The sequence below is a fragment of the Melopsittacus undulatus genome, chromosome 9 (assembly GCF_012275295.1).
Source record: "Melopsittacus undulatus isolate bMelUnd1 chromosome 9, bMelUnd1.mat.Z, whole genome shotgun sequence".
Lineage (NCBI taxonomy): Eukaryota > Metazoa > Chordata > Aves > Psittaciformes > Psittaculidae > Melopsittacus > Melopsittacus undulatus.
The window spans coordinates 43,411,270-43,434,446 of NC_047535.1; the positions used below are offsets into that span (position 1 = coordinate 43,411,270).

Sequence of the window (23,177 nt, forward strand, 5' to 3'; positions counted from 1 at the left end):
TGTAAGGTAACTAGTTTTTTGTTTTAATATCTTTTACTTAATTGGATTTTTCCCCCTCATTTTATTAAGCATAGTCATTTGTAAATCTTCTTTATATGGGAATCTTCGTCTTCCTCACTTAATGTTCCAGGGGATCACTCGGGGTCCAATGTTAATCATTTGTGGTGTTTTCTGAATGAAGCAGCCACTAAGAGCACCGTAGTGGTTCTGGCTTTTTTGCTCAGGCTATACATTATAAACTTTTCTGGAGCTGTAACTACTTTGGGATTGTCTACAGAGATTTACATTTTGCATGTTTATATTAACAGTAGAAGTAGCCAGGGGAAGGACTGTCTCTCTTTATGGTTTTACTTTTTGATAAGTCCACGATTAAAATGACTGGAGGCATCAACTGTGAGTGGTGATAAAGTAGTTTGACAACAAGATCAAAATCAAAGGTTCCTGAAGATGAAGGAAGAGGCATTTCAGAATGAGAAAAATGGGTTAAGAAGTTTTAGCAGTTACTGAGCAAGAAATGTTTCAATAGAGGAATGCTTTCTGATCTTATACTGAAGTCTCCAATTCTGCTTCTTGTTTTGTCAGTGCTATTGAAGACAGTTAATTTCTTCAGGCGTTTGTTCCTCAGCTGTATTTTGGGACATGAATATGTGCCTGTACCCAGGAGAGATTTAAAAATAAATGCTTTGAAGTTTGAGTCCCTTGCACAGCAAATACATGTCTAGATAGAAAAAGAGCACAGCAGGAGACGTGGAGCTGCTTACTCTCCAAACTGTTCCAAACATCTCTTTTACCTGTTTTCTTTCACCAGCCATCATCTCAGACAGTCTTGCCTAATGTTTCCTCCTGGGTGCAGCACCAGAAATATTAACATAGCCGTAGCTAATTGATCCTTCCACTCTTACCTTCACTGATTCTCTGTCACTGACACCTCACTGTCCTTTCCAAGGATTATAATTATAGTTCTAGCTTTGACTTCTCTGCTTTCCTTGATCACTGTAGCTCTGTCCTTGTTTATTGTGTACTCTGGGGGTTTAAACCCAGACCCTGCCTTCAAAATCCTGTTTGCTTACTGTCTATTGACAAGCGTTTTAAGAGTTTTTAAAATTGCCAAAGTACATTTTTATTGAGCTATATAATTAATGATATAGTTCTTATTTACAAGTATTTGCATGACCTGTTAGTACAATAAACCTATTCTGAGCAATCCTTTAAGTTGCTGTTTGTGTTCATGTGCTGTGTACTTAGGTTTTGAGGGAATTATTCTTTTCAAAGATTTTTTTCTTCTAAAGAGAACAACTTTTGTGAAATGAGAAGTATGTATTTTAGTGTAAAGAACTCTACTAGACAGAGCAAGGGAGTATGAGTAGAAGATAGTTACCATTGTGTATTTCCTTTGCTCAAGTTTTCTTCTAAACTTCAAATGTATCATGTGAGTAATCTGCACAAGTAAAACACAACAGCACAAAAAAAAAATCGTTTTCCTACCTTTTCAGTTTTAGATATAATTTAGTTGGCTTTAGCCACTTTGTTAGACCCTAAAGTGTACTTGAACATAGTTTGCTGTGATTTATTACGTTGTGGTAATAACGCACTTTCCAAGAAGTAAGAGTTTATGTTATGGAGTGTATGTAAATAACCATCTGTTACCCAGACTGCTCCCTAAATAACCCATTATTATTCCTGTTACAGGTTTGCATGATTTAGAACACCCTGATGTATCTTTAGCAGATGAATGGTAAGCCTTAAACAAAGCATGAAATTTGTGTCTGTTATCCTTCTTGTTTGTGCTTGCTAAGCCAAATTCTTTATATTCAAAGACAAAGAGAGATCATACTTAAACATATTAACATCTTAATGCTTTGACAACATGTTCACAGGTCCTATTGCAACACTGACCTACATCCTGAACACCGTCAAATGACTCAGCTAGAAGCAATTAAACGCTACCTCACAGGAAAAGAGCCATTGCTACAATGCAAGTATTTTGTTGAATACGCATGTAGTAGGCTTTACTCCAGCTAAAATGTTGCACCGAATCTCCTACAAAATGCAAAGCTACTTAGCTTAAATAGTGATAAGCTGTGATTGGATTGCTTGGCTGTTGTCACTTTGGAATTTCATTTGGTTTTGGGCTCTTTCCAGTGTATCAATAAAGATATTGATGACTGACTTTTCCAGTAAACAATATGCCTGAACCAAGTGTTCAAGTTTCTGTTCAGATGGTGTAGCTATACTGTGCAACATTATCACTCCATCTGTTTTTGTAAGTTTAACAGGATTGGTCTGAATCAAGCCTTGGATCATGCTTCTAAAGAATATGCCAGATATTTCACGAGTATTTTGGGGAGAATGTGTATGCAATTAGCATTTCTGAACAGAAAAGCAGAATGCAAAACAAACATCAGATAGATAAGTGTATGTTTTGTCTACTTGCAGAAATGTAGACCTTCTGTGACTGTTAGTAGAACTAATGGTTTTAGTTAGTTTTGCAATATACAAATGTGAGTGTTAGACAATAAGTACATGAATGTGTTACATGAAGTAAAGAATTATATTTTTTTGTTTTAACCTAAAATTTTTGTCAGTACACTGAAATGATACATGAAAAACTGCATTGTGGTAAAATGCTATGTAACATTACATAGTAAATGCTTAATAGTGCAAACATTTTGAATGCATATCACAGATTAAACATAGTACAGTATAAAAACATATTTACTCATCTAAAAAAGTTCCTTTTTATATGCACATATGTTTACTGATTTTAATATATTGTAATAGGTGATAAAGAATTGATCCAGGAAGTGCTGTTTGATGCAGTTGTGAGTGCACCAATTGAAGCTTATTGGACCAGTCTAGCATTAAACAAATCAGAGTAAGCAAGCTTTATGTTGGTCATTATGTGTCAGTCATGGGTACATCTTTAACAGTTATGTTTGTGAATGTAAGAAATCCTAATATGAATGAAAATGTTATATTAGCCATTTGATCCTAAATGCCACTAATTTTGAGGTCAGTGTTAAGTGTTTATGAGTACATAGTTGTAAGACTCCCCAATATAACTAATGAAATTTCATTCTACCTGCGACTTATAGCTCTAAGTGTTTCTAACAAGCAGTTTAGAGTAACTGAGAAATACAATGAAAAATTTACCAAATTTGTTGATGGGATTGGTAATTTGTCTCAAAGCAAATTATATATAAAAAATCTTGCACTAGTAAAGTAAATATTTAATTCTTTGGTTGGCTGGTGTCATGGTTTAAACGTTGGGGGTGTTGGTAGATGAGAAACTTAACATGAGCCGGATTCAGTGTGGTCTTGCAGCCCAGAAAGCCAACTGTATCCTGGGCTGCATCAAAAGGAGTGTGACCAGCAGGTTGAAGGAGATGATCCTGCCCCTCTACTCTGCTCTTGTGAGACCTCACTTGGAGCACTGTGTGCAGTTCTGGTGTCGTCAATATAAAAAAGACATGGAACTGTTGTTCTGAACAAGTCCAGAGGAGGCCACGAGGATGATCAGGGGACTGGAGCACCTCCTGTATGATGACAGGCTGAGAAAGTTGGGGCTGTCCAGCCTGGAGAAGAGAAGGCTGCGTGGAGACCTCATAGCAGCCTTCCAGTATCTGAAGTGGGTCTATAGGGATGCTGGGGAGGGACTATTCAGTAGGGACTGTAGTGGCAGGAGAAGAGGTAACAGTTTAAAACATAAACAGGGGAAGTTTAGATTGAATATAAGGAAGAAGTTCTTTATTGTAAGGATGGTGAGGAACTGGAATGGGTTGCCCAGAGAAGTTGTGAATGCTCCATCCCAGGTGGTGTTCAAGGCCAGGTTTTACAGAGCATTGGATGACATGGTTTAATATGAGGGTCCCCTCCCCTGCCCATGGCAGGGGAGTTGGAAGTAGATGGTCCTAAGGTCCTTTCCAACCCTAACTATTCTATGATTCTATGACTTGAAGAATGTATGTATCACAGAAGTATTGAATGTACTGGGAACAAGATCTGGAATTCCCGCCCATCATAAGTCACTGGGTGCCAGTGGTTATAAAATAGCTGGTAAATAAATGTTTACAAAATAAACAGTTGAAATACGTACACTTGTACTCTCTGTTAACAGTAATATAGCTTTATCTGTTTACTGTCTAGAAACATCATCTTCGCTTGTGTTCTGCTATATTTCAGGAACTCTGACAAGGGAGTGGAAGTTGCCTTCCTTGGAACACGGACTGGACTATCTCGTATCAACCTGTTTGTGGGTCCAGAACAGCTTACTAATCAGTAAGTAACAAAGCTGTATTTGGCAGCAGTAGGAGAAAAGAAGAAGAAAAATGTTAAGTTTTAGGGAGTCCATTTACTGTTTTTCCAGGGTTTTACACTGGCATACTGAAATACATAGAACAAGTTTGAAAGATGTTATGGGATCCCTTAGATTCTTTCTTCAGCTGGAACAGTTGGAACAATGAGCTATTATACACCTGTAGCCCACACATTTACTCTCTGCCTAGTCCCTTGGGGTTAGCTTCATATCCTTATTCTTCAGAGCATAATTATTAATATGATATATCAGCAGATGAGTATAACTTTTTTTTTCTTTTAATTTTACTATCCTATCTATAGATAGGATACTATCCTATCTATAAAATAAGGTCCCATAATTAATGACTTTTTCAGGCACCCAGTCTGATAGTGTCAGGCAAATCTATATGCATTACAAATGCAGAATAAAATCCATACTTGATGTTTATGTTAAACTAGGTGTATTAAACATAAATTTATATGGTGCTTTTCAGACCACAAGGAATTGTTGTAGTGTGAGTACCCTGACAGGTGAAATCAATAGCACAGCAATTTATTACTGTCAGACATTGAACTAGAACAACAGTGTGGAGACCATACTTACTCTGTTCACTAATGCAAACTTTCAGTTGCATATTATTTGGAAATTAGGTTGTTAAATTACTTTTTTTCATTGCATAAGAGTGAATGCCAATGGCAACGAACTACCAAACCTCCAGTACCTTTTCCACTTTGAAAAGTTCATAGTTCTTGCACTGTGCTCAGAGAAAAAGACGTTTTAAACTAAATATTTTTGTTCATATACATCAATAAAAATGTTTGTAGTGGTACTTAGAGGAGCTATTTTCTTAGTAGTTTTTCCATCTTTCATAACAAAAGCAATTGCAAGTGGCACAAATAATTATTAGGGGCTAAAATTAACCCTTTTGTTGGGCAAATGGTATTAGAGAAATTGGCCCAAACCATTGCTTTTCCTAAAAGATTGCATTTAGGTCTTTTGTTGTCTTTCAAAGATAGAAATTATTTTGTGCCATACAACAAACAATAAGTATTTTCTTTCTCTCTCTTCCTTCTCAAGAGATTTCCTGACAGCTGAAGATAAGGAGAACATTTTTAATGCTGACCATTTTCCACTTTGGTACAGAAGAGCCGCTGAGCAAATACCTGGGAGCTTTGTCTATTCAATCCCATTTAGTACAGGTCTATAATTTTCTTATTCTCTTAATGTTGAGAAATATATGATGCTGAAAGGATTCCAAGTATGTCAGTACTGAGTGGGCACTGTAGCTAATCTCAAATGTTAATCTCAAATATCTGTTGGAATTTGTGGCTAATTTACCAGTTCTTTGACCAGGTACATCTTTTACAGGACTCCATGTGAAACCCCAAGATATGTTGTAACAGTTTTCATTTATTATTTGCACTAGTGGAATTTACAGCTTAGTGTTTTAAGCAGCACAAGTCCAGCAGAGTAAGCATCCACATTAATGAGAAGCCCAACCCTGGCTGCCAGTTTTGTTGTCACCCTTTTTGCCACATTTAGCAGGCAAGGCAAAAATTGATTACTCATTTCAGTGTTTTAAGCTTCTTGTTGGGATGCTGAGGAATTTTGAAATGGCAGTGCCTGTATGTTCTGTGCATAGATAAAACATGATGTTGACTTTCTAGTTTTCTCAGCATTAAATCCTCATGGTCTGTTATTTCAAACCAGGGGGAAAAAAAACTCAATTTCCTCATTCTGAAATATCTTATGTACCTACAGAAACTGCAAACAAAAGCAATGTAGTGACAGCCAGTACTGCTATTCAACTTCTGGATGACAGAAAATCTCCAGTTGTTGCAGGTAAAGTTGTAATTTGTTCAGTTTTTTAAAAGAAGTTTATGAGTTCACCACTTTCTCTTTTGGGTTAGCAGGAATTTAATATAGGAATACCATCTTTTAAGAAGAGAAGAGATGGAAAAGATGCAGTTGCACCTTTAAGATATAATTGAATGACTTAGTGTAGAGAACACTTAATGCCTCCTCTCCCTAAGACTATTCAAGCTCCCTATGAGCTATGGAGTTTGTCATAATGGAAATAAACACTATCAATGAAGCATTTTTAGTAGACACAATTTTATTATCATCATAAATCAAAATATATTATGCTAAGGAAAAAGAAATACAAGAAAGATCTATCTGGTGTGTAAATGTTCCACACACTCTTCAGGTGTAAAGATCCTGGCCTATAACGAATGATACAAAGCAGTCATTTGTGTGGGTCATCAGAGCTGTGACTTGATCAGAGGATATAAATTGAATAACGAAGCTCTACAGTCTACCAGCCAAGTGTATAACAGTACCTAAAGACTAAAAAGTGAAATTTGAGAGCTACAGGTTAGAGATAAAACATACAGAAGAAATGAGAAAATAAAAACAAGTGATTTTTAAGTTCTCACTCAAGACCAAATGTTTTTCTGACCAGTTTTCTCTAGTACCCAATGGTTACTGATTTTGAAGAAAGAATTAATTTAGACAAGTCTTATGGTTTATTATGCCAGAAACCAGCTACCTTATTTCAGGGAAAATTAGATGCCTGCCACCCAAAGCAAGAACCATCCTATTTTATATCATAAATATGATTTGAAAGAGAGTAAGATACAGTGAATACTGAAAGAGCAAGAATGTGCCAGATAACTGGGAAATCTCTAATCTGTTTTCTCAAACACAGACTATCTCCACTGGTAATAGTAGGTTTCAGAGGGTTTGCGTGAATACATTCTTCACAACTGACTGATCTCTTTTGTAAGATAACAGGAAATCTTAATTATGACTTTGTACTCCTATTAAGCATAAAACAACATTTATAAACTAATGATAGTGCAGATTGTCTGAAAATTGCTGAAGAAACAGTTAAAAGATATCACTGTACAATGAAGAAGGTCGATGTTATATTTCTAGGATGCTCCATCATTTGGAGTTAGTAAAAGGCTTGTTGTGCAGTTTACCATCATCTGTAAAAGTGTGTAGAGTTACTAAGCACCCTAATGTTTTTGTTTTCACTCAATACTCTTTGCAATTTAATGTTGACTACAAGGAGGTATTGCACGTAACCAATTCTAATACTGTGTCAACAATGTTTTTTAATAGTAGTTGTAAACTAGAGAGGCCCTCTTGTATGGTTGCATGTTTTCTGGTTGTTTATCAGTTGGTTTGGTTTTTTTTGGGTGGGGGAAGCCTCTTTGGACCTCTATAAAGCATTTTCCATGACAGTATCACTCAGCCATGCAGAGACAAATAAGTATGTGCATTATTCTTGTCCTTTTAAATGCATCTTGTCAGTTCTACCTTTTCCATCAGGAAATTTTCAATAAGGTACCCAGCATCTAGTTAATTTTTTAGGTTTTATGATAAGGTTGGCAAAACTCTGTTTTAAACAAAAAGGGTTTGGAGGCAGATACTGGCACAGTGGTAAATAAGAGATGTAGTTAATATATGGGCATCTGGATAAGTGAGATGTGGGATTTCTATATGTTACGTACTTGTTTTAATTCCATTCTTTATGGGGTGGGGAAAGGTGATGGTTTCATCATTATGATTTTCTTTAGAATAATCTTTAAAGATGCTGATTACCAAGACAGTTCTGGCAAGAGAGGGGGACAGAAGCGAATGAAAATTATCATGGATTAAAGCAGGCTTTAAAAAATTAAATATGTTTCTTTCTTGAGATTTTTGAGTGTTGAGAGAATACGTGAACCTTCATATGTGTACTTCCTTATAGATGCATTTTAGCTTCAAAAGCTAGAGTACAATATAGGGCATTAAGAGACTTGTGTTGAAAGAGGCCATTGCTGTTCACAGGAAACATGAAAATCAGACCCATAGATGTTTAATTAAAGATAACAGAACTGACACAATCTTCTTAGGGCAAAAATTTCTTAAAGAACACAGAAGAAAATGTGTGATGAAAATTGTCAAGACTTCTTAGCTTTTCTTCATAGGACAAGCAGAACCTGGAATTTCAAGCCTCATTGAAAAAAGTCCATAGCAGTGCGTAGTAAAATGCTCTGGACACCTAGTCAGAAGAATGAAGGATTAAATCATACAGAGGCACCATCTTCAGTCTCACAGTCATTTGAAATTTAGAGGTTGCAGGAGATGAGGAGAAATTGTCCATTTTTGTTTAATAAGAAATTAAAGAAAAAGAATGTTTATAACTTTAGAAACTAAGTTCAATTTTTCCTTAATTCTTTTATGCCCATTTCTGTGCAGATTGTATGCATGTATGGTTGAGGTTGGATGTGAAATCTTGTGGTTACCTAATCCAATCCCAGTGGACTAGATCTTGAGCAGAATCTGGAGCTAGGGCAGGGTACCCAGAACTGTGTCCAGACAGGTCTTGCATTTCTCCACAGATGGAGAAGCTGCACTCTTTCTGGGAAACCTCTTCCAGGGTTTTACCACCCTCATGGTAAAGTCTTTTCTCTTTGCTTTGAAACCAGGTCTGTGTTGTGAAGAAGTATGCAAATTTTAACAGAAGACCATGAAATGTGCCTGCGTTTGTAGTAATGCAGGACATAGAACAGCAAGGTGATACCATGTGAATATGAGTCATACTGAAGATTAATAAGATTACTGACTATCTGTATATAACAGGCTTTTCATTTTAACAAGAGACTGTGCTGTCAGTTGCAAAGGACCTAGGTACACACATTTGAAAAATAAGCCTATAAAAAGATGGTACTAAAAAAGCCTATAAAAATAAGCCTATAAAAAGATGGTACAAAACCTAGTTTGAATGTCATCAGCATATTCTTTCCACAATGATTTAAAATTATCAGATATAGCTAGATACGTTAACTACAGAGGAGAAACAGAGGAGGTTATTACTATTGCCACCTATCGATAAAAGTGTAGAATAGCAAAGATGTTTGTTTCTATTGTACCAAAGTATAAATATCTAAATAAGTTATATATTTGTTTTCTACCAAAATATTTTATGTATAATCAGTTTTGTGTTGGACTTTCTATTTATCAAAGTTGAAATTAAGACACAGAAGACACTCAGCAGGTCCTCCCTGAACAGATGCTTTTCTGTGGTCTCTCAACCAAAATCAAGTAATATTTTAATTTACTCATTTTAAAAACATAAAAACTTTACCAATAGAGTCAAACCTGTAGTATATGAAGAGAAGAATATCCTCACTGCTCTATGTCAGTTTAGCTGGAATAGTAGATTAACGGAAGCTTAGTGTAGCTAAATTAGAGAGAAATGAAAATACTCCAATAATCTGAAGATTTCTCTTATTCACAATGATTCTGGAAAGAAAACAAGTCCATGTTGTTCTTATGTACAGACATATCTACAGTCATTTTCTCTCAAAGAAGAGTGATTGCCTAGGATGTGCAGTCAAGTGTTACCATAGTTCTGTGAATCTACCCTCACTCATTCTTTGCTGCTGAAGCTACATAAAAAGAATGATTGCAGTAATTCCTGTTTGGACAGAAGAGAAAAATCAGTACAGAAGGAACTCTGGTTTTCTTCACAGTTGTGTCTTGATTGGTGTTTTTGTTTTTCTTGTGTGTATTAAGCATTTCTCATACAGATAGCCTGAAGATCAGACGCTTGCGGAATCTTTTATGGTGAAGGTTACTAGCTCTTGTAAGAATACTCCACCAATAAGGATCAGATTCTAGCATCCATGAACATGTTGAATAATAGACTTTGTATGTAGTCCTTTCAAGAGAACAGATTTACTGTTAATTTCAGAATGATTATGGTTGGCTGCTTTTTTCTCACAGCCATTATATTCTGCTGCCAAGCAGTAATACCTGAAAAGCAAATGGGAGATACCATTTTACCATCCATGATTCCTATCTTTATATAGTGTCTTGTCTTTATATAGGTATGTGACACTGAAGATTCCAGGGACTATGTTCTTAAATGTACGGCAGGTGTATTTAATTCCATAGTAGATGGTGCTGTAAGACAAGGTCATAAGTGTAAGTTAGTCCATTTTCTCTGCCACACAGCAATGCTGTGAGACTAATTTCTCATGTGAGAGATTGATTGGAAATAAATGTGTCCATATGGCTTAGCAGAATAAAAAACAACCACACCTGCTATTGATTTCTGCTAAAACTGTAGCTCATGCATGTTACTGTGTGGATTATTTATATTTAAATATACAGTAGAATATATATTTAAAATACATTGAGCAGAGTTTTGTAGTCAGATATAGGTGTAACTCGACCTAAAGGCAGCCTAACTCTGACTCTTCTAGTCGCTGACAGTTTGATTTTAAATGCTTTCACTGAAAATCTTCATTAAGTAAACAAGGAATATTATATTTTATACTGGCAAATAAATTGTTCTAAGTAAAGCCAGGATCCAGTATTTAACTATACACATATATATACACGTATATACCTATGTGTGTGTTGTATATATGCGACCTCAAAAATCCATTCAGGTTTTGAGGTTTTTTTAATGTATTCAAGTGGAGTTTGCATGCACATTTCTCTTTAAACAAGATCCGAGAACATGCTTTGAAAGACTGACTCCCAATAATTTAGTAAAAATTAGTTTGAACTACTGATATTTCTAGGAGAGACAGATACTGTAAATGCGTCACAAATAGTTAAATCTGCTGTTGTTACAATAGCCCATAGGGTAAATATATCTGCTTTGTGCTTCTTTTACTTTTTTTTTCTTTATTTTTTTTCTTATGTGCATTGTTTTGGTATTACTGGATTATTAAACAGATTTAAGAAAATGTCACTGTCATATACAGACCTTAAAATTTATGATACATGTATAAAATTGCATTTTAGTATGAAGGCCTAAGGGAAAATGAATATGTCATCATAATGATACACCAACCAAATTTTTGAGGCATTCTAAAATAGATGTTTTCCTTGTCAGGCAAGACAGTGATTTACTTAATCTTTATTCCACATTATAAGCCACAGAAGATTATATTCAGCAGTAGTGTTTAGTAAATCCCTCAAAATGCTTTTCATGCGTTGGTGGAAAACCACTGGTTTATGTTTTTCCAGAGTTTTTTGTGAATTTTGAATATTATCTTTGCATTTATAAATCTAGTATTAGTATGTAGACTAATGTCTTCAGTTTCAGGAAAATTGAAATGTGTATTTGTGCAGTCTGACATTAAACAGCTCACATACTTAGGTTACAAGCCATGACTTAGGAAATACGGTTTGTTAGGTAATGCAGAGAAAGGTAAGCTCCTCCAAGGATGCTTCAGAGCATGTGGCAAAATCCTGCCTCACTCTATTGTCTGAACAGGGAATCTGAAGTTATATGGCATATTCACAGCCATTCACACATTTTTATTTATTTGTATTTGTTCTCAATTCAGTTTATCATAGAGAATTAGGGGGTGGAATAATTGAATAACAGGGCTTTTTGAGATGGTTCTCAGCCAGTGTTGGCTTGAAAATTTAACCCCTCTTAATCTAATTCTTGGGCTTTCCTCACAGCTTATTCTCAGACAGTTTGGGGCTCTGAAGGGTGAATTTGAACAGTATCCCAACCTGTATGGTATTAACAAGTGTAGTAAATTGCATAGAGCATCCTGCTCTTCGCTTCTGCACTTCTGCTTTTTCGTTGGAATCTTCTATTTGGTTGGCTGGGTTTTAGTGCTATGTAATTTGATTGGGGGAACATCCTTGTGATCTAGTAGCAATCAAATTCTAGGTATGTTTTGCAGACCAAGACAGCAGGATAAACTGTCAGTTGCTTTTGAAAACTTCAGATAATGTTGTGCAAGTATGAAGCTGAAATCATGTAGCATATGAATACATTAATACTAGTTTAAGTATGGTAGAATAACTAATTTATTTCCCTACCAGTACACCCCATATTTCCAAATATTAACTGTTTTCCGATGTGTTTGATGTGTCTTGAAAAGAGGATGGCAGTCTTACACAAGAAGTGCAGCATATAGTGTATAGCCCTGAAACACTGGGGGTTCCCTCTGTAATCAGTAAGAAAGAGCAACTGCAGCTTTCAGTGGAGATAGTTACGAAGTATGTAGTCATTGGTTGTTTATTATGGGCTTTTAATTCATACTTCTTTTTACCTGTTGTAGCTTACTGCCACATCCAAATGATTGATCTTACTTCCTGTCTCATCTGGGTTACATATATTTACATTTCAGGTAATAGAAACCCTGGAAGTATCAAGACTCTTTTATGGTTACTATTACTATGCCACTTTCAGACAAGTTGAAAAATCAAAGTTGTAGAAATAGGAATACTTTCTGGAGGCTTAACTAAAGCCTGCCACCTTTGTATTCTGGCCAGCAAAGAGAGATGGTTATTACTGTTAGGGTGGTGAGGCACTGGAATGTGTTGCCCAGGGAGGTAGTGAATGCTCCATCCCTGGCAGTGTTCAAGAACAGGTTGGATGAAGCCTTGGGTGATATGGTTTAGTGTGAGGTGTCCCTGCCCATGGCAGGGGGGTTGGAACTGGATGATCTTGAGGTCCTTTCCAATCCTAACTATTCTATGATTCTATGATTAGTAGGCAACAGTTGTTTGTTTGAGGGTTTTTTTTGTTAATATCGTTAATGATAGATAAGCTATGTATAATGTCACTAAATATTCTACTTTGATGTATAAGAAGAGGGATCCTGATTTTGTTTGGAAGTTTTATTTCTAGGGAAAAATGAAGCTGAATTCTGATAGACTTTTTGCAAGCTCAGCATGGAAAGTCATATGGCAAGCTAGTTAGTATGTTTCAGTTTAGCTTTGGGGTTTTTTTAATATAGACACTAAAGATTTTCTGCAAAGAATATTGTCATATTGTAATTTTTAATCTCTATTCTAAACCAAAATGTCTGAAAACAACCTATTGTGGTGAGCCTCTGTATACATCACAGGAACATAGCAATATATCTACTTTCTCTCTGTAAATACCTGGCAGAGTAGTGTGTCCTGATATTTTGTTGACTTTGAGGGGAAAAATGGTTTTCAGAGACTAGGAAAAAGTACTGTGCTCACTATAATACCTCTCACAAGATTGCTGGTAAAACAACAAAGCTTTCTCAGGAACCTTTATCTGAAAAACAAATCTGTGCAGACAACTTATTTCAGCAGCAGATGTCCATTGCTAAGCTTTACAAATTAAGGGCAGATTTGTGGGGAATCCCTAGATCTCTGGTCTTCCACTTGTTTGCAATAATTGTTTTGGACAATAAATTGTGCTTTTTCTTTCTGTTTTTCGGTAGCTGAACATTCTGTTTGCTGAAAAAGAAATAATTTTACACTTATTTAGTAATTGAATCAATACTTTTCCTTGTTGAATGTCTGCTATTAACTTATCATCATAAATAACTGAATTTGTTAACTGCAAACACATTTGGAAAACTTGCATATACTCATAACCCTTAAATAAAAATTTTATCTGGATTTTTTTGTTAGGATTTTTGTTGGATTTTTTTTCATTTTGTTTCATTTCTTTTTTTTTCTTTTCTTTAACAAACAGCAGGTTAAAAAGTATAAATCAGATTTTTCATGGATTGGTTTGCTCTGCTCCCATAGCAAAGTGAACTAATGAAGGATGCGATATTTTGCTTTCTGCCAGAACTCCATGTCAATTTTTACAGCATGAAAATCTCCAAGGAATCTTAAACGTGACTAGGAAGGAGTTTCTTTAAATGTTGTTGTGCCCTTGATTACCTCTTCTTCACTTTCTTTTCTTTTTTAGTGGTCTTGCTGTATGGAAAGCCTGAAGGTCTGTACTGATAGAACTGTTTTTTAAGGACTTAAAAGATTCTCGGCTTGTAGCTTGTTCCAGACTAGGAAATATCAGTTCAGTTCTTGTTTTTCCTTTGCTTGAAGATATCAGAAGTGGGAACTTATTTGCATTGCTGTATCCAAGCCTATTAGAGACATTATGGGTGAAATCTCTCTCGAAGTCAGAGGTTTATTAGCTTTCATCTTGGGATCTATGGTTTGGGTACAAGTATGCTTATTTTAGGTTGTCACCATTAGAAAAGCGCTGATTTGGCAAGGCTCAGAACTCATTATTTGGCCTATGGCAATAAGATCCTGTCCTGTATTACTTCAGTTTTCTCTATCTGAAAAACTATTCCATTTACTGCAATAACGTTTTACAAAGCAAAATATAAAGTGTAGAAAATGTAGTTCTACACACTCAGATGACTTAGCTCTGAAAACAGGTTACTCATTAAGCTTTACTGAGTATTTAAAAGAAAGAAAACTTGTTTCTGAGATACATTGTCAAGAGATGAGATTTAAAAAGCCCAAATATAAATATTCTATAAATTCTGTACTGATGATGTCTCAGCTGAAGTAATGTACTCAGTCTAGGGTACCACATTTTAACAAAATGTAGAACTCAAAAGGTTCCAGGGAAAGCAGAAAAAAAAGGGCAAAAAAAGGTTTGGAATATATGGCTCTGCAAGAAAACTTGAATAGTTTGATTTATTTAGTTCAGGACAGAGAAGAATGAACAGAATCTAATAAGAATACGAAGTACTTAACAGTTAAAAGATGGACAGTAATTGTTTTCAGAGTCTGCTAGATTTAGATTAAGACTGAGATGCTTAATTTTATCTGTACATGAAAGTAACTGCAGATGCAGGAATGAGCTTTAATATTTAGGTTGCAATTATTGCTAAGTAGATAAGAACAGGGGTTACATGACTCCTGCCGTATAGCCCATTACTCAGTTGAAGCTGTTATTAGAATAGCTACAGAACTTGATATTGGAAACCATCTGTTGGAAGGAGAGTGGAATGCCACCACACAGCTCCTTTGCCCTTACTGGAGACTGATACTCAGCTATTACCCTCAACTCTTTTGCCCAATGGAATAAACTGGCAAGATTTTTACCAAAGGTTGAGGTTGCTTAGACTTATTTTAGACCATAAGCATAGTTGATTTCTGCATTAGCTACCTAGGCAGATTTTTAACCCTGTCACAGCAGAGAGTTAGAGAACACATTAGACATCTGTCAAAAATAGCCTAGATGCCTTTTATCTAGTCTTGGAAAACATTGAGGGAGTTGCTGATCTCTGTTGGTTGCTTTCAAGTAATTTCAAAGAATTACAAAAAAAACCCAAAAAACAAACTTCTGCACATTCAAAATATTCTTTCTGTTCCAAACTACTCCAATGGTTTTGGCTGTTATTTCCTCTGATGGCAAAACTGCACTGCAGAAACTTAGGGTGGACCCTTGACTGAATGTTCTCTCTGTGAGAGAGAACGTGTAAACATGCAATTATATTATCCTCCTCCTGAAGGGCAGCACTGTGATGGAAGCTGCATCTGCAGTCATGATATTTGCAAAAGGGAACATTTGTGTGTGGATTTGGGAATAAGAAGCTTCAGAAATGTCTGTAGCAAGCATATATGCCAGCAGGATAATGGGTAGTGTCTCCTCATATATACTGTATGTGCTCATTCAGTGCTCGTGTCTGAAACAGCGTAACATTTCTTTCCTCAGCATTTTCTCAGCTCTCTTCCTTCTTCCCTACCAACTAATTTAAAAATGATATGTGAGAGTTAACAAGGTAGAACATATTTTGTAATTTACGGATGTAATGGTTAATTGTTGTCTTTTAGGGCAGACTTGGATGGTCAAAAACATGTATTTGAAAAGGTTTTAACACATTTAAGTTATCAGTATAGACTGTCTGGTTTTAAAACTGATTGTGAATTGTATTTCTGGATGCATACCAGCTATTCTAAGATCTTGAAATATAGTGAATCATTTGTAGCTATTTTGTATTTTTCAAAACAATAATGCCTTAAGATATATATTCCAAAGAATGTATGTGTGTGTATATACCTATATATACATATAGAGAGAGAGAAAAAAAAAAGTATTCCAGGCTTTTTAACCGAAGTGAGGGCTTTATTTTCAAGAAACCAGACTGAAGTAACTCAAGCCAAGGAACTATCAAATAACTCTTTTTCCTCAGGAGTCCCATGTTGTCTGACCGGGGCCAAATGTTCTCTGTGGTATTTAGCAGTAATTGCAGCATAGGCACAACCGTAAACAGCAGCTGCCAACATCATTAGACACACAATTCCACAGACAACTCCAGTTATTACTACAGTGGCAATTGCATGACGCAAATTAACAGGCCTGGGCTTCGGTTTGGGTTCACAGTTTGAACGAGTGTTTTCCCCATGCTCACTGTGATGAGTATGCTTCAGAGAACTTCTGTGCTCAGAGCTATGGTGGTGAATGGTAGCCAGATGAAAGTGAGCTGTCCTTAGAGGGCATGCCCCAAATAGCTCATAGGGAACTTTGAGGAGGTCCTTTCCCTTCCGAATCCCTGGGGATGAGCAGATAATGCCATCACTTATTCCTCCTGAAAAAAAAACAACAAAAATGAAAAAAGAAAAACAAGGAAACAACCCAACAAAACCCGATTTATGGTCTGAAGATTTTGTGGTTTCTGAATTATCTTCATGTAAAATTAAGAGAAACCTGGTGTATTTATCATCACCTTTGACTTTATAATTTTAAAGATTAATAACGACATCATTAAGATCTTTTTACAGTTAGATCAGTAGTGAGATTATAACACTAACACTCGTATAAGAAAGTATTTGTAAGAAACAATTCATCAGGAATTAAATTATTTATGACTTTATGGATGTAGAAGTAAAAACAAAAGTGTTAGAAAGGCAAGAACTAAGTCATAAATTCAGATTCATATCATCATTTCTTTTTATAAAGAGAAATGTAAATTAGTAAATATTGCCAATTTGTTTGAAACTCTATGAAATAGTTATTGTTCTTACATCATATGCTACCTGCAGTGAAGCAAAGAGAAAACTCAGTAAATTGTATGTATACATGAGTAAGTTTATGAATCAAGGTTCATGATAAGAAAATATATAGAGAGCTGAAGGATTTAGGATTAATTATTCTATTGCCTTGCTCAAATGGTAAATTTAATGATTGCCTAGAGCCAGTGTCTGTTCTCTCCCTAAGGATGGCTTTAGTGTAAAGGGAAGTCAAGTAGGAAGCCTCAGTCATGGTAAATCACGAAGTTGTTCCTCAGTGTGTAGAGGAACACACACTAAGCCTTCAGGTTTTTAATTAGTCCATACACCACAGCTTTAGGGGTGTAGTGTGTCAAGGAGTCAACAAGGCCAAAACCAATGTTTACATATTTTTAAAATCTAACTAATCAGCTGAATTTTCTTCCGCTTCTCTTTCCAAAATAACCCACCTTTCAGCTGCAGCAGGCATAGAAATCTCCATTCTGAAAAGACTTTTTCTGAGCAAGTAGTAAATACCGATGGACCAAACTGACATCTGGAGACTACTCCACAAATTCTTTATGATATTCCAAGACAGATGCAAGCATAACAACGTGCCTCTTGGTCTCTAATAGCCAAACCCAGAGCGTGGTTCAAGACACCTCCGATGGGTTAGTTTGAATATGGATATAAATAAAGCTCAAAATCCTGAAACTGTGATCTTTCTATGGTATTAAGTAACTAATATTAGAATCATAGGATCATAGAATAGTTAGTTGGAAAGGACCTTATGATCATCTAATTCCAACACACCTGCCGTGGGCAGGGACACCTCACACTAAACCATGTCATCCAAGACTCTGTACAGCTTGGCATTGAACAGCACAGCCAGGGATGGAGCATTCACAACTTCTCTGGGCAACCCATTCCAGTGCCTCACCACCCTTACAGTAAAGAACTTCCTCTATATATCCAATCTAAATTTCCCCTGTTTAAGTTTCAACCTGTTACCCCTTGTCCTATCACTACAGTCCCTAATGAAGAGTCCCTCATCAGCATCCCTATAGGCCCCCTTCAGGTACTGGAAGTCTGCTATGAGGTCTCCATGCAGCCTCTTCTTCTCCAGGCTGAACAGCCCCAACTTTCTCAGCCTGTCTTCATACAGGAGGTGCTCCAGTCCCTGATCATCCTCGTGGCCTCCTCTGGACTTGTTCCAACAGTTCCATGTCCTTTTTATGTTGAGGACACCAGAACTGCACACAATGCTCCAGGTGAGGTCTCACGAGAGCAGAGTAGAGGGGCAGGATCACCTCCTTTGACCTGCTGGTCACACTCCTTTTGATGCAGCCCAGGATATGGTTGGCTGTGTTGGAGCGCATGCTGCCAGCTCATGTTCATTTTCTCATTGGCCAAAATCCCCAAATCCTTCTCCTCAGGGCTGCTCTGGATCTCTTCCCTGCTCAACCTGTAGCTGTGCCTGGGATTGCTGCGACCCAGGTGTAGGACCTTGCACTTGGCATGGTTAAACTCCATGAGGTTGGCATCAGCCCACCTCACAAGTGTGTCAAGGTCCCTCTGGATGGCATTCCTTCCCTCGAGTGTATCAATAGAACCACACAGCTTGGTGTCTTCGGCAAACTTGCTTGTGTGTGTTAAGAATAGAAGACTATTTAGAATAGAATTGAGTCCCACCTCAACTGAAGCATTCTCTATAATTGGTTATGAGTATGCATCAGATGTCTTTTACCTGAGTTGGATTGAGTTAAAAATACTGAAATCTTTTGTAGTTAGATTGGAATACAGCAGCAATACTTTTACATTCAGACAATGTTTCATCTCTAGAAATGTTTTATTAGGACTTGCAAGAAATATCTGTAGTGCCACAGTACCATTTTATCATATTTCATTATGTCACTTGATAATTTCTAGAGGAATTATAATAATAAATTTCCTAAAGGAAGTGATGATATCAGTCTTGATGTTTACCCTTGTGTGTCAGGTAAAAAGCTTTTAAACAGTAGGTTGGTTTCTAGCAAAAATATATCAGTAGAATTAAAACAAGTGTATGTGCACAAGTATATTTGTGGTGTATATTACATATACATGGACATATATGAATACACACATGACAAGTGTATTTCCAGTATGTATCTATGCATGCTATATGACTGTGAATGTATACTTTCCCTCTTTCTGCTAATATAAAGTTGCTGTGTGATTCTAGTTTGCCACCTATATTTATGAAAGCACCTATATTCTGACCTATGCATAAGATCAGTTAAATGCTGGTTAAGTGTTCTCATGTGCATTGTATGTAATGAGAAGAATTCCTTACCTCTGTATAAAAAGCTCTCCAGCCACAGTTTGAGGCCAAAGACGTTGCAATTACATTGCCAGGGATTATCTTTGAAAAGAACCACTTTTAGGTTTGGAAGCGATTCCAGCAGAACTCTCTCCATTTTCTGAAGTTTGTTATGCTTCACAGACAGCAAAGTTATATTCCCTGTGCTGTTTCCAAAAGTCTCAGGCAAACGTATAATGCTGTTAAATGACAAGTCCAGTTCTTTTAGGTGTGGGAGGAAACTGAAAGTTTTGTTTTCTACATAATGAATCATATTTCTAGTTAGGTTTAGAACCTGTAGATACCGTAATTTTTGGAAAGCACCTGGTGCCAAACTTGAGAGAGAATTATTAGACAAGTCTAAGATTTTGAGCAGCGGTGTTCCAGTGAATGCATTTGGGTTGATTCTCCAAATACGATTATTCTGCAGCTGTAGTATCTGAATTTCAGGAGGTAAATGGGCAGGAATTTCAGTAAATCCTCTGTTCTTGCAGTCTGCAGTCTTTGAAGGTGTATGGCAAAGGCATTTGTCAGGACATCCACAAGCTCTGTATATTAACAAGATGACACTCAGAACCAAAAGCCAGATACCTGTATCAGAAAGGAAAGAAGATTTAAAATGAGTTGAAAATGTTTCTTTTACCAATATACAGGTTATTAATATGGGCAACGTGTATACAGCTTAATACTAAACATAGCATAGAATTCATTTATTTTACAATACATTAATTAATTACAGATATTATTGAAGTGCTTTTATAATGCAGGTGAAGTTAGTGCATCCATATTCTTAATATGAAATACTTCCCATGGCTTAATATCCTAAGTACAGATTTGTCAGGAGGACTTGCCACCAGCAGAGCAGTGATGTCTGAAGGTAATGTAGCAGGTTTTTTAAAGTTATTAAATTGGAATGTTTATCTTTCTGTGGTAGTTACAAGTTTAAGCTATTTTGTGTCAGAAGAATTGCAAATAGAACTTTCATTGTTCTGTTTTCACTAACTGTACTAACTAAAAAGAATGAAGTCAATGTGCTGTCAAAAGAATAGCAAGTTTCAAAGGCATTGCTATAAAATCAGTTAACAGTATTGTTTCAGCAATCCAGATTCTGTGAGCTTGTTCTTTAAAATATCTATGTTTATACTTATTAATTCCCTTATATGAATGCCAGCTGTACTTCCCACAGACAAAAGTTCCTACACCACCAGCAATCAGTTGTTAAGAAGCCATTAAAAAGATAAATGAGTGGAGAGGAGTAATTAGTAATAGTTAGCATTTATAAATATCTTCAGCTCCCTGATGTTCAGGTCAGTTTTAACCGAAAAAACAATGATAATTTATACCTTTCATAACTTGCTAATGGTCTTATTTGGAAAACAAGGTGCCACTTAAAGCAATGAAAAAAAAACCCATCAGATGATGTAAAATATTTTGTTTTTCTGTGACTAAAGAAAGTCAGAATTTTAAATCCACTTGTAACATTGTTTATAAGATGCCTCAAATTATTTTTAGCATTTACTCAAATGGTAAAAATGATTATTATTTCAAAACTATGAATATTTTAATTAGTTGCTACTTGAAACCTTTGGAAATAAAAGGACCTACTGCTTATTGACTTACAGAAATCAAATTTAATAGTACAAATATGATATTAAATAAATAGCGTGATTACAACATTGAATCTGGCAAATATATAAATGAAAGCTTTGAGACTACAACTTAAGTAGCAAACTACATATTAATTTTCATGCAAAAATGAAGTAGTATTTCTATTAAAATTTTACATAGTCTTCTGCCATAATGAATTCTACACTGTAGAGTTCATTTGAAAGAATTCAGCATTCTCACAAGTAAGATAAGCAATACTTCCAGTTCATCCCATTGTTCTGCAACAGTTGGCTTCAGAAACTGAGACAGCTTCAATGCAGAGTTAAAATAAACACTGCTTGGCAAGGTAAAGGTTAAAGAACAGACAAAAATCATTATTAATCAGGATGCTTTCAGTGTCTCACCTGTCATTCTGCTTTGCTTGTTCTTCACCTTGCAGAAGGTTCAGTCCAGTTTTCTGCTGTAGAACAGTATTAAATGCTTTATTCTGATTCCCACTTCAAATGTGTAATGTGCTCATCCAGTTTCCTTTCTGTGGCTATTGGTTTTTTTTTTCATATATATGGGATCTGGTCCTTGTGTAGAAGTGCAACAATTTCCAGTGAGTTCTCTGTCAGCCTGATTTTTTCTTCATCATAATCATTCCCCCTCAAATCCCCTTCCTTCCATTTATGACTCTCCGAGACTTACTCTGCCTTTTAATCATTCAACAGGCCATGTAAAGAATGCCTGTCAACTCTAACTGGACAGCTGTAACGTACAAATAATGACCTGAGAGCCTTGCCTTTTTGGTTTATTTAATCTGCCTCAAAAGCAAGGCAACAAGAGTAAAGCTGCCTTTTTAAATCCAGTCCAGTTTCTGAGTTATGGTGGATTATTAGCTGTGCTGTGTCAATTTTTGCGAGATCAGATGACTCTAAACATGGATTCTCATTATCCTGGGCTGTGACTGGGGGCAGTGGAGTGTATAATATCACTACAGATAGGTCTGTGGCTTGATGACATGGTTTTGACAGTGCACTTGTTTGTTTTTCTAAGCTTATTTATCTGACATCCATTAGTTTTGCTGACAGGACTTTCTTGCATGGGGACACAGGTCTGGTGGCTTCTTCCATAAAAATGGCATACATACTGCTATTGTCACCAAGAATACTGAACAAATTAATTTATCTTCAAAGATATTGGAAAGAAGTGGCAGACGTTATTAAAATTGTACTTCATGAGTTCATATGATGCCTTGACTTGTTTCTGTTACTTCTGCAGTATAACTCATTCATACGGTATCATCTGCAACAGTAAAAATATTAATGACTTATGACTATGAATGTACTCTAAGGTATTAAGATGAATAAGAGATCTGGTATATACTAGTCTTTCAAGGTTATATGGTTACTTCACCTGTTAGCTGCCCTATGGAAAGAGAAGTTGCAAAACCAAAAGCTTTCAGACCTATTATATGTAACATAGCTTTCTTGGGTGCAAATACTGCTTTGAGGTTCTTTCATGAAGATCATGCAAAGCTCGCTTTCTAGGGCAAAATTTATGTTCTGTAGGCAAAGCTATGGAAGGAATCATGGAAAATTGAGATCATGAGGCCAACGCTGCTGTTGAAAGCAGGGTTTTACAAGAGGTTATCCAGGGTCGTTCAAGCTGAGACTTGGATATTTCCAGCAAGGGATATTCCATTATTTGTCTGGACAACCTACTGCAATGTGTAACTGTTCTCAGCGTTAGTACATTTTGTCTTGCAGCCAGACTGAGTTTTTCTTGGAGCAGCTTGCATCCATCACCTCTTGTCCTGTCACCATACATCCTCATGAAGAAAGTAACCCCACCTTCTCCATAGCTACCTCTTGGTTACTGAGAATCTGTGTTTAGGTCTTTGCCACCATCACCCACAGGAAAGAGCTGTAACTCTTGTTACTGTATGGATTGCTGAATTATTTCTGACACAAGTCAAGACACCCAAAGGAACAGTGAATACTGCTGAGCAATAAGCGAGAATGTAGAACAACTGACATTCTGTAAACATGACTGTTCATCTCAAAGATATTAGGGTTATTGCTAGAAATGTCAGACCATACTGTCCTTGACACTCCTGAATGACCCATCATCCTGATACAGGATAAAAGTCTGCAATTTAGTGTTGAGGAATAGTGTAGATGTACATTGCCTGGTATC

The 23,177-nt window shown here is 36.2% G+C and overlaps 2 protein-coding genes across 2 annotated transcripts in view; one reads left to right on the top strand and one right to left on the bottom strand.

Annotated features, from left to right (window-relative positions):
* Positions 1–23,177, top strand: part of CACNA2D3 (calcium voltage-gated channel auxiliary subunit alpha2delta 3) — a 425,935-nt gene that overhangs the window by 335,107 nt on the left and 67,651 nt on the right. The window contains exons 22-27 of the mRNA XM_031046070.2: positions 1,690–1,735; positions 1,878–1,975; positions 2,782–2,875; positions 4,183–4,278; positions 5,375–5,496; positions 6,059–6,139. Coding sequence (XP_030901930.2) covers positions 1,690–1,735; positions 1,878–1,975; positions 2,782–2,875; positions 4,183–4,278; positions 5,375–5,496; positions 6,059–6,139 — 537 coding nt within the window. The remainder of the gene's footprint in view (positions 1–1,689; positions 1,736–1,877; positions 1,976–2,781; positions 2,876–4,182; positions 4,279–5,374; positions 5,497–6,058; positions 6,140–23,177) is intronic.
* LRTM1 (leucine rich repeats and transmembrane domains 1) lies at positions 16,214–21,407 on the bottom strand. Its single transcript, XM_005145831.2, has 3 exons — positions 21,401–21,407; positions 19,383–19,979; positions 16,214–16,647 (listed from the first exon to the last, which is right to left on the bottom strand). Exons 1-3 carry the CDS (start codon positions 21,405–21,407, stop codon positions 16,214–16,216), a joined length of 1,038 nt encoding a protein of 345 aa, XP_005145888.2.

Coding starts and splice junctions, on each gene's coding strand:
- LRTM1 (XM_005145831.2), bottom strand. Junction 16,648..19,382: donor GGAGAGCTTTTTATACAGAG/GTAAGGAATTCT, acceptor TTTTTTTTTCAG/GAGGAATAAGTGATGGCATT.